Here is a 15,604-nt window from a genome sequence, read left to right as displayed (position 1 = left end):
ACGTTCATGAATAACCATCGTAACAGTTTCACTTACAAAACAAAAGCACTCGTGAGTGCCTATCTCACAAATCGGTTAATAATGAATGTTCAACTTCATTTCAGAATTGACTAGTGCAAACTTACAATGTTGTTGTATTTTTTACAAACAGTTCTTCTGAGCAGAGGTCAATAATGTACAACCTTGACCTGCCGAACGTTAAAATATACTGCCAAATCGTTCTTATACTTATACGTTTTTTGGTTCAGTTTTCAATATTGACAGCATTATTCAACGCATACGAAAGGTTTTTCAACAGCTGTTATATATGTGTGCTGTTTTTAAAACTTCTGGCAAGCGTTGAATAATGCTGTCAACATAGGAAACTGATCCGGAATACTGTGTGAGAAATTAAAAAAGCTACAAAGTAGATCTTCAAAATCCTCCATAATGTGGGGCTGTAAAAGTAAAAATGTAAACACCACTTGGCGACAGAGAATATACGAACGAGCGTTATTCCGGATGCAGAAACACCGTTTGACCAGGAATGCTGATTCAACATCTTAGACAGTTAAGACTTTGAGCGGAGTCTTTGTACCAAAACGTCGATTATAAGGCCCGATGCTTGAAAATGAATCTATATAGCAAATTAAAAATCTTTCGTGTATACACTTTTTGAGTCAGCTGAATTATTAAACATAAAGTTCAATGTTCCCTTGTTTAAAAAAATGTAATATGCTGAAAAGAATCTTATTTAATAAATTAACAAATTTGAAGAGTGAAATTGTCACGGCATTGTAATTAATAAAAAAAAACAAAAAAGACAAATCATAATTTAAAAAACACAATTCCAATATTGTGAATTCTTTCTTCTATTAAATTTTAGATAGGTTTCTCTGGACCTTTTCGGAGAGTCAGGAGGATTTTCAATGGTTACTTTTGAAATATTTAATTTTTTTCTAAAACAAACTTAATATTGCTCAATAAGCATTTTATGGAGAATCGTTTTGAATTCAACAATAGTAATAACTTCAATAGAGTAACGTTTGCAATTTTACTTTTTCAGACCGTTTCAAAAAGATATAATAACTGTCGGTGGTAAATTAATATTTGGAATTAAATGAACCTTTATTATTGTATTGCGGAGATGACCATTATCTTTAAAATTAATACATTTTAATTTTTAGACCATTTCAGTAACCTTGTCAAAATTCAAATATTAACTCCTGCAGTCCTGTACCACTGTTCCTTCTTCGTGCCACCCTCGCGCAGGCGCAGATATCGCGGCAACGCGTTGTTTTCATATTATGGATGCGGCGTTCTTGAATACCCCTCCCGTTCACCTTTTTTAGTCCACTAAGCAAATTCGATGCATTCTCACCATCTCTCAACAAAAACGAAAACGTACGACACGAGAGGGTTCTGTCAAATTTCGTTCGCGACAGGGGTACATAGTCACTTGTGTGTCGTAGCATATTAGAAGCGTTTCATTAATGTTGGGGTGCGAATGTGTGACGACTGTGACACGGTGGCTTTTTATCTAGGTACCTCAGAAGTCTTATGAAAACGCGTAAAATAAAGTGTACATATAAATATTGAAATTTGCAAAATGTGTTTTTTATCGACGTGTGTAAATAAGTTCACTTCAACCATGCGGTTGGCGATGCATTGTGAAGCGTGATAATTTGCAATTAATAGAAACTGAACTAAATAAGACGAAATACAACATCTGCAAATGGACGACATCAGAAATTTAAATTTTACTAAACAAAATGTTTAAATTATTTGTGAGCAATGGTGTGATTATTCTGTGAAGCCCCATCGTGACAAGTGACGCATCGTATTACTCTGTTCGATTTTGCATTCATGAAACGGAATTGTTATCAAAAGTACCAGAATGTATTTCACATCTGGCAAAGTCATTGTGCAAGCTACTTGCTACATGAATATCGATTCGTAAAACGGATGACACCGAATTGATTTTTGTTTCTAGTTCCTTGTGCTGGTCCATTGAGTAGTTGTGCTTTGAGAGACAATTCGATTGTGATGAAGAAAACGAAATTAGCTGTGATCATAATTAAGTGTACGCATCAAATGATAAGAATGGTTTTTTTTGTGTGATTTATAGTGAATAATACCATTTCAATGTGGTCTAGTGAGATAAAGTTAATGTGTCAATGATCCAACTTTGAAAATACTTCCATCTGTGCCTGTTACACAAGTGGTAACGGAAACCAACCCCATGATTTTGCAGTACGAATTAATGAAAAAAAGATACATGCTCATGTTTAATGGCAGACGGGACGGACAGACGAAAAGTGAAAGAAAATTCATCAATATCGCACTGTCTGACAGTAGAGAAGGTTGAAAAGAAAAACACAGCACGCACACACACACACACACACACACACACACACACACACACACACACACACACACACACACACACACACACACACACAAACAGGGAAACTTCAAATCAAGGGTATATTTTCCAACAGTTTATGTGTGTTGGTGATTTATTTTCAAACCTAAATGCCGCCATCGACTTATGTGTTTGGGGGTGTCTGCTTTCTACACGTCCTCATTTCACCCATATTACAGGAAATGTTGGGACACGTACACATTTGTGTTCTGCGTTCTGATGCAGAAATATCAATATATTTGCGTAAAGAATGTCCGAGGGTTCGATTTATGCGGTTAAAAGGGCATATGCGTAAAAGAACGAGATAACGTAGCATCTAACTCTTCTCGAAATGTATTTTTATGTAGTATGGAGGGTGTGTTTTAAATTAATGTATATATTTGCTTCGGAAAGAGAAGTTTTTGTTTTTAAAATTATTTAGTAATAATGGCAATCTTATGCAACGGTCAAAATTTCATTAATTTGTTTTAAATTTCTGTTATTGTTACGTTAATTTTTAACTAAAGCAATTGTCTGGCTCTATAAGGACTGATTTTTACCATTTTAAAGAAAAATCACAAAATGCTTCTTGTATTGGAACTAATTGCCAAATTATGTGATTATTTTTGCAATATTTTAATTACCGACTATCTTGCAGTACTTTTTGGTTCAAAGATCTATCTCTTCACGTTTATGTTACGTGATGCTGTATCATTTTTAGCCACCAGATTCTGATAGCTGTTAATGAACAGTTTTTGAACGGGAGCTCCAACATTTTAGCTATTTATAATGCGGAAAGCTCTTCCCAGCAAAACCACAGTGAGTTAATTTCTATGGCTCCTTCTGAAATAATTTCTTTCAGATCCCATTTTTCTTCGACGTATCTAGAATGACCTTATGAATAGTTGCTGTACATTATACCTTGATATGTCTGCTTTTTATATGAAATTTTGATGGCGGTAACTGTCGTACACATCTCACCCATTATTCTATCACGTTTTTGTTATTTTTACAGACAAGCATAAGTACCGCTAAAATCTCTCTTAATTATAGAAGAACTTGTTTGTTTAAAAACTTGATAACAACAATTTATTCAACGCCACACTATTATCAAACCAAGTTAAAAAATATAAAAAAAAATTATTTAAACTGAATATATTCTGATTGATGACGAAGAAAGGCATACACATGAAATAAATCCCTGTATGCTAAATCTCGCCCGGTCCATCGTCTCACTTACAGACCCGAGGTCAGCAAGATGGACAAATTCAGCTGACTCTTTCTTTTGAAACAAACAGTCTAGCAAAACATTTCCTACCTTCGCAGAACGCGCAAACACAGTGATCAGTGGTCAAGACACTGATGAGGTGCTATATTTAGAGTATCTTCATGTTTATGGTATAAAAATAAAAGCTGTTCTTTCATACGTGATTTCCTTTCGCAATATACTCGCCAACATATTATCAACCTTTGAAATTTAATGATACTTATCCCTAATTTCGAACAATATACCAATGCATTTGTAATAACTATTTAAACTAATTTTTGTTAACATGTTATTTATTTGTTCTCATGGGTAAAGCTTATGCAAACGAAAATTCAATCAATGGTGAAGCCACATCGTTCGGTGCAGTTCTATAGTTTTCATAAAAAGTGTTTATCACTCAACAAGACATTTTGAATGTTTTACTAGTACCGAATTTGTGCTAATGTGATGCTAATTTGTTTAAATTAATCAGCGTAATAAATACACATTACTTTATTTTATTTACATAGATATGTAAAATAAATGAACGTCATGAGTAAAAAGTGTATGAGTTATTAAATAATCAACAGTAAATACAGTGATTAATTTTATTGTGTCGTGTTTTCGTGTACATACTTAACATCTATAGAGTAGGTTCTGTACATAATGACCGCAGTTGTCATGGCGTCGGACGGAAGCTATGATCCAGGTAAGATCGATTGTGATCAATAAGAAAATTAATATAGAAATATAACAATTATTAAAGATTGATTCATTAAACCTGATTACAGTTCAATTGATTTGTACTCCGATTATTCCTTACAATAGATATTACATAGATTTTTTTATGTGAAGCAATTCGGTTGTACTTTCTTTCCGTTGGTCAAATTGTTATACATTTGTATAATTGTAAATTAGGAACTTAAAAAAAAAACAACATAAAATAGGTCACTTGCAGTTTATACACGCACGTATGATGCCTTCATGTGTGTGTCATTTGATAAATGACGTCAATGACCAGAGCATTTGATTTGTTCGATGCACATAGCTGCTCGACTGGAATCAACAAGAACAATCTTTTTGAATGTTTTGTCCTTATCATTGCTTCCTGTCGGATCCCTTTGCTGCAAGAAATGAGATGTTTATGTACTATTGATTTTTTAAATTAAAACTATACAAAGTACTAGTTCCAAGTATACTACTTCTTCTTGTAATTTACCATACACATAAAAATCAAGTTCTTATAGAAACAAATAATAATAAAAGCAACCATTTTTATTCATGGTTTTCATTGTATATACTTTACAGTGATTTCTAAGTTGATTACATCGCTCAAAGAAGCAGAAAGCTTGTCAGATGAGAAGGATCTTGGATTCTTGCAAAATTTGCTGCAGTCGAAGGAACTCAATGCACTTGTTAACGTACATAGCAAGGTGGCCAAAATTAACAAGGACGACAGAATAGCACCGTTGCTCTCTGCGTCCGTGCAGGTTTGTAGGCGAACTGTTGGATTTTATGTAATAGCTACTGCTATTACCTGAAATATTTATTCTACTATCATCAACCATAGATTCTGATGGAAGTACTGGAGCTGCTGGCTCCGAGATGCCACATTTCTCCACTGTGCAAAGAGGTTTTCCATCTACTTCAAACACCGCATTTGCAGGTAAGTAATTTACTGCATCAAAAGCTTCTTGTTTTTAATCGTAGTTCTGTACATAAATAAACATGCAAGACATATAATAATAATGCAGAAAACGAGGAACTGTAACATAGCGTTTGAAAGCTGTAACCATGTTCTACCCTTAACTTTTAAACTCTATGACAAAAATACTAATCAGAGGTTGGTAATTTTAATGATTCATCAACAGAGATAAAAATTGTTTACATTGAATTACTTGTACATTTCTTTATTTATTTGTTTATTTATTTACTGATAAAATTGAAGAAACACACCGTTTTATCACGCTCAAAATTCGAACAAAGGCACATTTTGTATTTTTTTTTTCCATCATTGCGAATTTCTGACATTCTCAAAACTACCAAAGCTCTCTCCATAATAAATAGCACTTGATAGATTTGTGGAAAAAACCTTCAACTTCAATTTACTTGATCTAACAGTTGAAATGTTTGGCTTGCCAATACATTTTGTATAATTGTAAAGCATTTGTTCGGTTGACCAAAGGATAGCGTGCAATTAATGACCCAACACTTCTATGTAAATTGTCACTTTGCAAAAAAAAACTTACTTTGAAAGCAGTCTAGTTGAAAATATCGTAAAATTGAGGATATTTAGGGATATGACATCCCATTGACATATGACAGGATGACAGGTTATGACATTAAGACTGCAAATTACACTTATCATATGAAAAAAGTTATTGCTTACTAATGTTCTATCTTATTGTAATTTATTTCCAAAGAGTATTCTTTTCGCTCATGATGCGATCGCGCAAAAAGATTTCTATCCACATCTTCCGGACATCCCAGTGGAAGTTGACGAAGACGAAGAAACTATCAAAATCGTACAACTTGTGAAAAGTAATGAGCCTCTGGTAAGTTTTCCAATTACAGTGTACATTGTGTACCTTTTACTATAAATTAGGTAGAATGTTGCATTTAGCTACACTCAGCAAGAAAATTACTTGTCAATTTGTAATAATGTGTTATAACAAGAATTCCAAAGTAAATGTTTTGTTGTAATTGCAAGCTGCATTATTTTAGATTGGACATAACATTTACATTTAATATTTTGTTGGTTATTATACTTATACAGTTATGATGCTAGTGTTTCTTCGGTTTCATACTTAAGTAACTTAGTTGTTTAGCAAAGCCACGTTATATGTTTGTTTCTAATTATCACTGGTTTGGCATAGTACATTTCATATTGTTTGAATTTCCCATTGACATGTCATTTTTATTTTCCAAGTTGTATTCAACAACAAAGAATACTATCATCGTCTGCTCTTATGCTAGGGCACTAAATGAGACAACATTCATGCCATGCAAATTAAGCATTCTTTACCGTACCATCCTTATTCCAAGACGTTAAATAGTAGCTGTCTTAGCGCATTGACACTTAGTCAAATGATGTTTGCCCTTTTACTTGACTCGAGTTTTCTCATGATTATGTACATATGCATGTTGCAACAAAAGACTTAGAATCAGTCCCCTTTTGTGTGTTGAGTGAAGCGTTGTGCACTTTATGAATGTATGCAGTATGCCACACAGCTTGGTACTAGCAACTCCAATCACTTTTTAAAGTAGTTTTGTTTCCGGAGTTTTCAACATATGTTAAATAAATGGAACTCGAGAAACAGTCATAAAAGAGATTTTAAAAGACCCCACCAATATTTTACTAAGAGTACATACATTTTGCGTGTCCTGTGCCTAACAGGTACTGAATATATTGCTTTAACCATCAATAGTTCCAACCCCATAATTTATGTTGTTTAAAACAATGTTTTGCCATGTTAAGTGACTGCATGCCGCTATACGTTACGCTTGTTTACATGCATCAAACATGCATGTTGCATGATAGATCCTTAATATATCGAAGCATATTCACTATAATACACAATATAAAAATCCATACATTTATCATACCTCCATCGAGCCTGTACATGGGTGTTCATTTTATGTTTGCATTATACTCAATGATATTTTAAATTAAACTATTCAGTTTGCTTTGTAGCACACTATACTTCATTATTGTTGTGTAATCGGTATGTTTCACTACCCTGCGTTTGCACACTATCAGTAAAAAACAAAACTCGATAATTTATAAACATCGCGATCGATTAAATATCGCGACCTGCGGCTTCCATTCTGCGAACAATAGTCGTATACGGCTTCAGGTCGTTGTCCGCATCTTTGTTGCGGTTGTATGATCATTTCTATAGACTTCTTCTTTACGCTGTCTTATACATTTTCAATTCTATTAGAACAGCATTTCACACAGTAGTGATAAATTGCGATAAAATAATGAGAATTACACAAAATGTTTACAAACAATATATTCGACACTCATTTTTTACTGCATTCAGTGTGCTGGAGCACAAAGTGCGGAACCAATCGTTGTAAGTATTTGTTGTTAAATTTAAGTAATTTGTTTTCCCAATTATGAACATGCTTTGCCGAAACCTATCAAGTGGGAATCCATCGGCGGGAATGGATTTTTTTAACAGGTCATTTTATTATTTATGAATGTTATTGTTTCTTAGCGGTTTCGATACTTTTGTACTCGATGCGTCTTAAGTAGCGAAACTTGGCTGTTTATTACAGATAATTTGCGATGGAGGTAAACGATAAAGTACTATCTCGATTATCACTATATTGTTGCTCAGAGGTCACTTTAATTATGTACGCTAATCGATCAGCTAGTTTACTTACATTGTTTAGCTTTTTACATTCGTTTTCTTATATTCTATAATATTTCTATCATCAACGCGTTCAGCAACCTAGCTGGACATTCATTCAATCCAGTTCAATAAAAGAAATTAAAACAAACAAAAAATCTTGGTTATGCTGGCCACTTTCGTAACGGTGTAACTAAAAACATGATGTTTCTGCTCTACATTTCAGGGCGCTACTATTAAAACAGACGAGGAAACGGGCAAAATCATTATCGCGAGGATCATGCACGGTGGAGCGGCAGATCGTTCGGGCCTTATTCACGTTGGCGATGAGGTGATCGAAGTGAATAACATTAACGTCGAGGGTAAAACACCAAGCGATGTTCTATCAATTCTGGTAAGTGGGAAGAAAACGTAATTCGGAACATCCAGATGATTAGTCACACTTTAATATATCTTTATACCAACGGTATCTGGGCGTGCTTGAAATGTTTTTTGAACAGCAAAACTCGGAAGGTACGATCACATTCAAGCTTGTGCCATCGGATGGTAAGCTGGACCAACGTGAAAGTAAAGTGCGGGTGAAGGCGTACTTTGACTACGAACCTGAAAACGATCCCTACATCCCTTGCAAAGAAGCTGGCCTAGGATTCCAGCGCGGCGACATCCTGCATATTGTATCTCAGGTGAGTATTGGCACCGAGTATTTAGAAAAAAATTGAAGAAAAATGGGTTAAACCATGATTTGTCTGGGTGACATGCTTTTCATGTGGCAGGATGATTCCTACTGGTGGCAGGCGCGTAAGGAAGGTGAAAAGACAACGCGCGCCGGATTGATACCAAGTCGAGCACTGCAGGAGCGTCGCATCCTGCATGAACGAACTCAAAAGGAACCGAACGGCGATGCAAAAAGTGAGCAAACCGTAGTATAAGCGTTTGAAAAAGAAACCCAAGTGCATGCACGACACTATTTTGTGTATCACACTTGACCATAACCACCCATTATGTACTCAAACATATCATTTCGCTCTTGTTTACCCCTCATCGTTTTGTTGCCATATCATCCATTTTTGCTCGTTTGTGCCTTCATCGCCCGCACTGCTACAACTAACTGCTCCAACGCCCCTGTGTTGCGCGTAGAAGGTTCATGTGCCTCCATCTGCTCTACTCCACCCGGTTCACCAAATCCAAACCATCCCTGTGGTGGACCAAAGACTAAAAAGATTATGTATGATACAGCTGAGAACGATGATTTTGATCGGGAAATGATCGCCACTTACGAGGAGGTAGCAAAGCTGTACCCACGTCCCGGTGTCTTTCGACCCATCGTCTTAATCGGTGCACCCGGCGTGGGTCGAAACGAGCTGAAGCGTCGACTGGTGGCTCGAGATCCAGAAAAATACAAAAGTCCAGTTCCATGTGAGTGTTATTATGTCAGTTAGCTGCACTTCAAATTTGGCAGTAGCACTAATTTATGATGTAAATATTTTAATTCACTTTCTTGCAGACACCACTCGGCCTATGCGCCCCGGAGAGGTTGCCGGAAGGGAGTATCTGTTCGTGACGAGGGAAAAAATGGAAGCGGATATTGCGGCCAGCAAGTTTATTGAGCATGGCGAGTACAAAGGACACTTGTACGGTACGGCGGCCGATAGTGTGAAAAGCATCGTAAATGCTAGCTGCGTCTGTGTCCTTGGACCGCACTATCAAGCGCTGAAATCGTTACGGACGGCTCAACTAAAGCCGTACATTGTACATATTAGACCACCGGCGTTTGAGGAGTTGAAAAAATCTCGTACGAAAGCTCGGGCACGCTCCACGTTCGATGAAAACAATTCACGAGGTTTTACGGTAAGCAGCTATAATTACAACGCGAAAGAGCGAATGGGAACATGAACGAGTTAGCGCAATGTGGTTATTTTTTTACAGGACGAAGAATTTATGGAAATGATCAAATCGGATGAGCGCATCAATTTTCATTACGGCCACTTCTGTGACGAGGAGATCGTGAACGATGATCTTTCTGAGGCGTTCGAAAAGTTGGTAAATTTTGCCAACAAATGCGAAACCGAGCCCCTCTGGGCACCCGCCAGTTGGGTGCAGTAGGAAAGCGTTGGCTCGCATCGGTATGATTAAACTTAAATTGTTGGAAATTGTTCATCTTGGTTCATACCAGTTTTATTTAATATAGTTTTGTTAAGTTCATTGCTCGCAACATTTTGATTTTGTATCCACAGTTCATTGTCCATTTAACAGCATTGATTGATCATTAATTTTGCCTTATCAAGTTTGAAATGATATCCATTTTGTTATCAGCATTGTGATTTTTGTTATAATATTTTTTGTACACATAATAAACGATTGATTGTGAACACTTTGTGCGGTCATTAATTTGCAACCTTTTTTTGTTTACCTTTGATTTCGGCACGTTGAAAGAGCGAACAATTGGAAATAGGATGTTAAAATGTTATTCTGAGGTGCTTTACTATGGGATAGTTGTACAAACGCCAAACAACAAAGTGTGGGGGAAAGAAACAGCACTATCCTATTATTACTTGACGGGGGTTTATAAATTGGCTTATTAAAAAATAATACTATTTAACAAAAACAAAACAAAAAACAAGACGTAGTGATAAAAAGCCAGGAATTGTGTTGCATTGTGTGTGAGTGTGTGAGTGTATGTTAGAGGATATTAATTGTTTGCCACAAGTTTTGCGGTGCGGCACAGAAGTGTGCTGTTTGTTTCTCTATGTTCGATTTGAATTAGTTTGTTAAAGTAAGCTAACATGAAAGTCAGCAGAAGCAGAAGAAGAAGTAGACCCGAGCACAATAGAAATCGCCATAGATAAAGGGCGTAAAAGAGCTGATTTCATCTATTTGATTAAAAAATACGTTTTTGCATGTTGTAGTAATTTAATTCAAGCCAATCACTGCCTACATGTAAAGGCCGAGGCATGCGTCAAGCAGTAGCATAAAGTCCCGAGTGTTTTATAATTGTTGTGTAATCTGTGTAGCCAACCGATTAGTAGATGATCATATAAAAAGCAAACAAAAAGATTAGCTAGATGATGGAATCTTTCAATTAGCCATTGGTATTTTTTGGTGTATTATGAATTTTAGTTCTACCAGTGTTGAAAAGAGGTTTGTTTGATTCATTGCGCGTACTTCCGGATATAGTGCATGCTTAAATGAATTAAACATACCACAAACGAACCAAACGCGCAACATACACATCATAAAGCTAATCATTTGTGTTACTTAATACCTTCAGAAGGTTCTCTCGGTAGGTTCAGAGCTTTTTTTTCTAAAACATATTTGTACCCCAAAACAACTCTTGTACCTATAAAAATGCTAAAACTCAGCCCAATACAAAAATAAAATACCTTATGCAACAAAATTACCCCCCCAAATGGCCTACATTCGAGCCAACATATTTGCAGATGCATCTTCTTAACAGATAAAACCAGACGATTTAAGCCGCTAAACGTTCTAAAGTTTACAGTTGCCCATATATTTAAAGAAGCATTTAACGAATTTCAATATAAAAGTCCGTATTTTCCGACACGTTTTATAACTAACAGTTGTACAAAATATTGAAATTGATAGAAATTGCAGTTTACCTTCATAAGCTAACCCTTATTATTGCCAGCAAAACAAAAGAAAAGCTTTTCCAACCAATTCAAACTACTGTTGAGCAACTACGGCGGAGCATGGAAGCAAGGAACAAACCATTTTCAAACCAGTAACCAAACCAGTCTTTCCCTAGCGTCGAAGTAATCATTCACATAAGGATACCTATTCACCCAGTATTGTACAGTAAAATCACGAAATAAAACAAATAAAATGAACACATACGAACCGTACCACAGGAAGTGTAGATACAAATTGAAAGCCACAATCAAATCACTCGACACATAAAAGCCGGTCTGGAATAATAAGCCCTTGCTATTTAATGAATGAATACTCATTTCTGGCCGAAAACTCTTGCCAACGCCCGTAAAATGTCTGTTAAAAAAATTATGTCCAAGTGCGTAATGCATATTCTAAAATTATATCTATAAAACACCCAAAACCCCCATCGCTATTTTCTCTGCTTAAAAAGACGACTACATTCATAGCGTTATCATGAACTAGTTGTAAAATCCTCCAAATACTTGTGGTACAAATTTAATAGAGCAAATCCCTTTGGATTTGTTCAGAAAATGTTCCCTAACAGTTCACACATTGGTTTGCGTTCCTGATGGTAAAACGTGAGAGAATTTTGTGCAGCTACAATGTTAATAAAAAAAAAACGGGACAATACCACTTGTAGCCCCCCAGAAGAGCCTGGAGGACAGCACATAACACTTAAGGCTTAATAATATGTTGATTCAATCAAACGTGGATACAAAAATATGACGATGCGCCAAACGACCATGACTAAAATTCAAAAATTCAAAATGAAATGAATTTACACTAGTTGATTTATTCACCTGAGAGAAACTTTAGTTGTTAAAGAGCAGGATGAGAAGCAATTGTAAAAAGATGTTAATTCGTTTAAATCTCCTTAAATAAACCGAAAGCCATTAAAAGTCCAACAGCAACAACCACCTTGATGAACCTTGACCTTTGTGACAAAAGATTTATTTCATCGTTCATGCGATAATATAGATAGTTTTGGATTAGTGGATCGTACAAACAATTTTGAGCTAATCTCACAATTCCCTGCAGCCAAAGACACAATTGGTTCCGGATCCTGTACTTGGAATGAAAAAAAACCTTACACAATGTCGGTAAACGTTGATACAAAATCGGAAAATTCGTCATTGCAGTATGTATCTACAACACGGCATACACACGCGAAAACACGCAAACAAAAGGGCACGTAATAATGTAAAAGAAGTGATGTGTTGTTTGTTGATTAGTTTTAGATGCCTACAATTGGTGCAAACGATACAACCAAGCCAATCATATAGTGTTAAGGTAAACGGATGCAACAATATCCCACTCAATATAGCCATGTATAGCAAAAATATAAAATTTTGACATTTAAAACAATTGTTTGTTTGTGTTTAATGTGTTGGTTTCCCGTTGTGCTTCGCAAGATTACGCATGATGAAGTATGAATATAGCGTTCAATTGTTTCTTTTTTTTTGTAGAATATTTCTCCAACGGTCGGATGCTCAAACGTACATAATGCCAAAATTGTCCACCTATATTAAGATTAACTTTCGCGAATTATTTGCGGTTTGTAGTCGGGCTTAACTGCCTTCGCAAGGCTTTCAGCGTAAAGTGGCAAACGCTGCGTCATTTGGAATCCCCAGAAGTCTTTTATCTGGCGGCAGAGGTTCAGATCCATCTCTACTACGAGGAGACCATCCTTGTCCCGCGATAGACCGGGCGTACGAGATCCATCCGGTGCAGCCACATAGGACGATCCATAGAACGGGCCAAAATCTTTGTGCGCCGGCAGTCCATTTCCAGAGGTGAATTCGTTCGGGAACACTTCCGTCCCAACACGATTAATTGCCACCGTAAAGTAACTGTTGGCGATGGCCGCGTTCCGTGCTTCGATACCCCACAGAGGCTCACTGAGTGCTCCGACCTGTAAGCAGAGACCACCATGTAGTATTTCAAACAGAACAATTGATCGCTCAAACGATCGAATATCTTACCGTAGCAGATGGGTTGAACACTATCTCTGCTCCGTTAACGCCGAACATCATCCAATTTTGGGGATGGTGGCGTCCGTAACAAATATTAATCGCTATGCGACCAAACTGTGTATCGAACACTGGATGACCGGTATCGCCCTCAAAGTAGTAGGTCGACTCATTAAAATCACCCACACGTGGAATGTGATTCTTTCGGTGTTTGCCAATGACGGTACCGTTGTTCGAAATGACCACAGCCGTATTCCAGATTGTATCGTGATGATTCGTATCACGTTCCAGGATCGGTGAAATGATGACCATGTTGTACTGTTTCGCCAGCTCCTTCAGCATCTTTGTTGTTGGTCCATTCTCCACATCTTCGGCAAATTCACACCACGGGAACTTTTCGCGTGTACAGAATGCAAACGGCATAGCTACAATAAACACACATACATACACATAAATCGCATTTAACTCACTTGCTTAACAATCCTCCGTGGGATGAAAATAATGCTTACTCCATGCTTCCTGCAGGCATACGATGTTGACCCCGGCAGTTACAGCGACGCGCAAAATATTGGAAATTTTCTCATGCAGTGCATCACGCTGCACGTGAATCGGTGCCGTGGTCGGTATGTCTACCGTATTCTGGACGGCGGCCACCCGCACTATTCTTGGCCGTCGCAGGTCCTCTTTGCGGGCGCTAAAAACGTAACCTTTCAGCTCGATATCAACATCCTTGGCCAATGAAATGGTTTCTTCGGAAAATTGCAGCTCGTTGCTGAAATGGTAAAGACATCGTTTTGAATAAAATGATCAATTAAACGATACCGTTAATTCGTACAATTTTATGTACGTCATCGGTTGGGTATTTAAATCGCTTTACATTACATTGCACATGTTCGTTATACTGGTGTAAACTTTGCCTAGCAGACAGTGTATCATCATCATCCCACCTGTCTGTTATCTTATTCTTATCTTCACCAATTCCCCAATCTATTGCAGTATCATTGTGTTGCTATTAACACAGCTTCACGTTGTGCTGCACAGCATTTAGAAAAGCACAATGTGTCCTAACACGTATCTGTTCATAGAATATTTTGCTTTTACATAGTAACCTTGCGGTATAGTATCGAAACGAAAAAGATCAATAATAATTAAATATATATTTTATACGAATAAAAAGCAACATTTTCAGGTTCACGGTTCAGGTTCACGATTGAGAAATATTCTCAAACCTAAATATCATTCACATACCAACAAAATGTCACAGCGGTAAGAGTGACACAACGTATTATATCTATTTTTAAATGTTACACCCATACCAGAATGAAGAGAAATGAAACGCGTAAATAAATTCAATATTTGCCGTGTACGAATTTCATTACCACTTTACATTTTGATTTTACCATACATCAAAACCATACTTACTCGTCCGTCCTTCCATAAAGCACACGTTTCACCTCTCGTAGCTCTTCCGGAGGAATATGTTTGTTAAGGGTGGCTTCTAGGCTTTTAAAATTTGATTCAGACATATTGCACTCTTGCCAATGCTATAAACTACTGTATTGCAGCGGTGTGTTTTTTCGTTGTTATTTTCTAACAATTTCAAGCACAGAGAATGTGTTAGTAAACGATACTACTTGTTTTTGGGTCAATGATCGATTCAATGAGTCGTTGAATGCAAGCAAATGTTCTGTGCACGGTTTCACTCACTATACTCAAGTGGCACGGCCTTACGCAGTCGTTGCGCAGTTCACCCCACTCTACGCACTCGACTCACGCGTATGCATTACGACCAAAGAGCGGAAAGAGAACGTTTGGAAATCAAGAGCACATTTAACACCGCGCGCGATGGTCCATTGGTTGTGTTCTCCCGGTTTTACTCTCCAGATTACATAATCTGTATGTGTCTAATCTGTATATCACTATGTACCCTGTCCTTCACGGAGCGATTCACTTTTTGAACTTCAACTCTCTTGCAGTA

General features: G+C 36.9%; 2 protein-coding genes across 14 annotated transcripts; one reads left to right on the top strand and one right to left on the bottom strand.

Moving 5' to 3' along the window:
- Positions 1-1,354: 1,354 nt before the first annotated feature.
- Positions 1,355-13,018, top strand: LOC120899821 (MAGUK p55 subfamily member 7). Of its 13 annotated transcripts, none has more exons than XM_040306057.1 (13): positions 1,414-1,523; positions 4,160-4,194; positions 4,279-4,338; positions 4,938-5,119; positions 5,200-5,295; positions 6,053-6,184; positions 7,676-7,708; positions 8,214-8,381; positions 8,488-8,670; positions 8,761-8,896; positions 9,125-9,403; positions 9,492-9,835; positions 9,914-13,018. In XM_040306057.1, exons 3-13 carry the CDS (start codon positions 4,296-4,298, stop codon positions 10,088-10,090), a joined length of 1,773 nt encoding a protein of 590 aa, XP_040161991.1. In that variant the 5' UTR covers positions 1,414-1,523; positions 4,160-4,194; positions 4,279-4,295; the 3' UTR covers positions 10,091-13,018. The 13 variants fall into 13 exon arrangements, with proteins under 13 accessions (XP_040161987.1, XP_040161984.1, XP_040161995.1 ...); XM_040306056.1 differs by adding an exon at positions 2,108-2,203 and having other exon boundaries at positions 1,428-1,523; positions 4,160-4,338; XM_040306053.1 differs by having other exon boundaries at positions 1,355-1,426; positions 4,160-4,338.
- Positions 12,586-15,462, bottom strand: LOC120899822 (beta-ureidopropionase). The gene is made up of 4 exons (XM_040306064.1): positions 15,049-15,462; positions 14,136-14,398; positions 13,639-14,051; positions 12,586-13,568 (listed from the first exon to the last, which is right to left on the bottom strand). Exons 1-4 carry the CDS (start codon positions 15,150-15,152, stop codon positions 13,188-13,190), a joined length of 1,161 nt encoding a protein of 386 aa, XP_040161998.1. The 5' UTR covers positions 15,153-15,462; the 3' UTR covers positions 12,586-13,187.
- Between the last annotated feature and the right edge of the window lie 142 nt (positions 15,463-15,604).

Source organism: Anopheles arabiensis, chromosome 3 (genome assembly GCF_016920715.1).
Source record: "Anopheles arabiensis isolate DONGOLA chromosome 3, AaraD3, whole genome shotgun sequence".
Lineage (NCBI taxonomy): Eukaryota > Metazoa > Arthropoda > Insecta > Diptera > Culicidae > Anopheles > Anopheles arabiensis.
The sequence above is the reverse complement of the archived record's forward strand: the minus strand, read 5'-3'. Positions and strand labels throughout refer to the sequence as shown.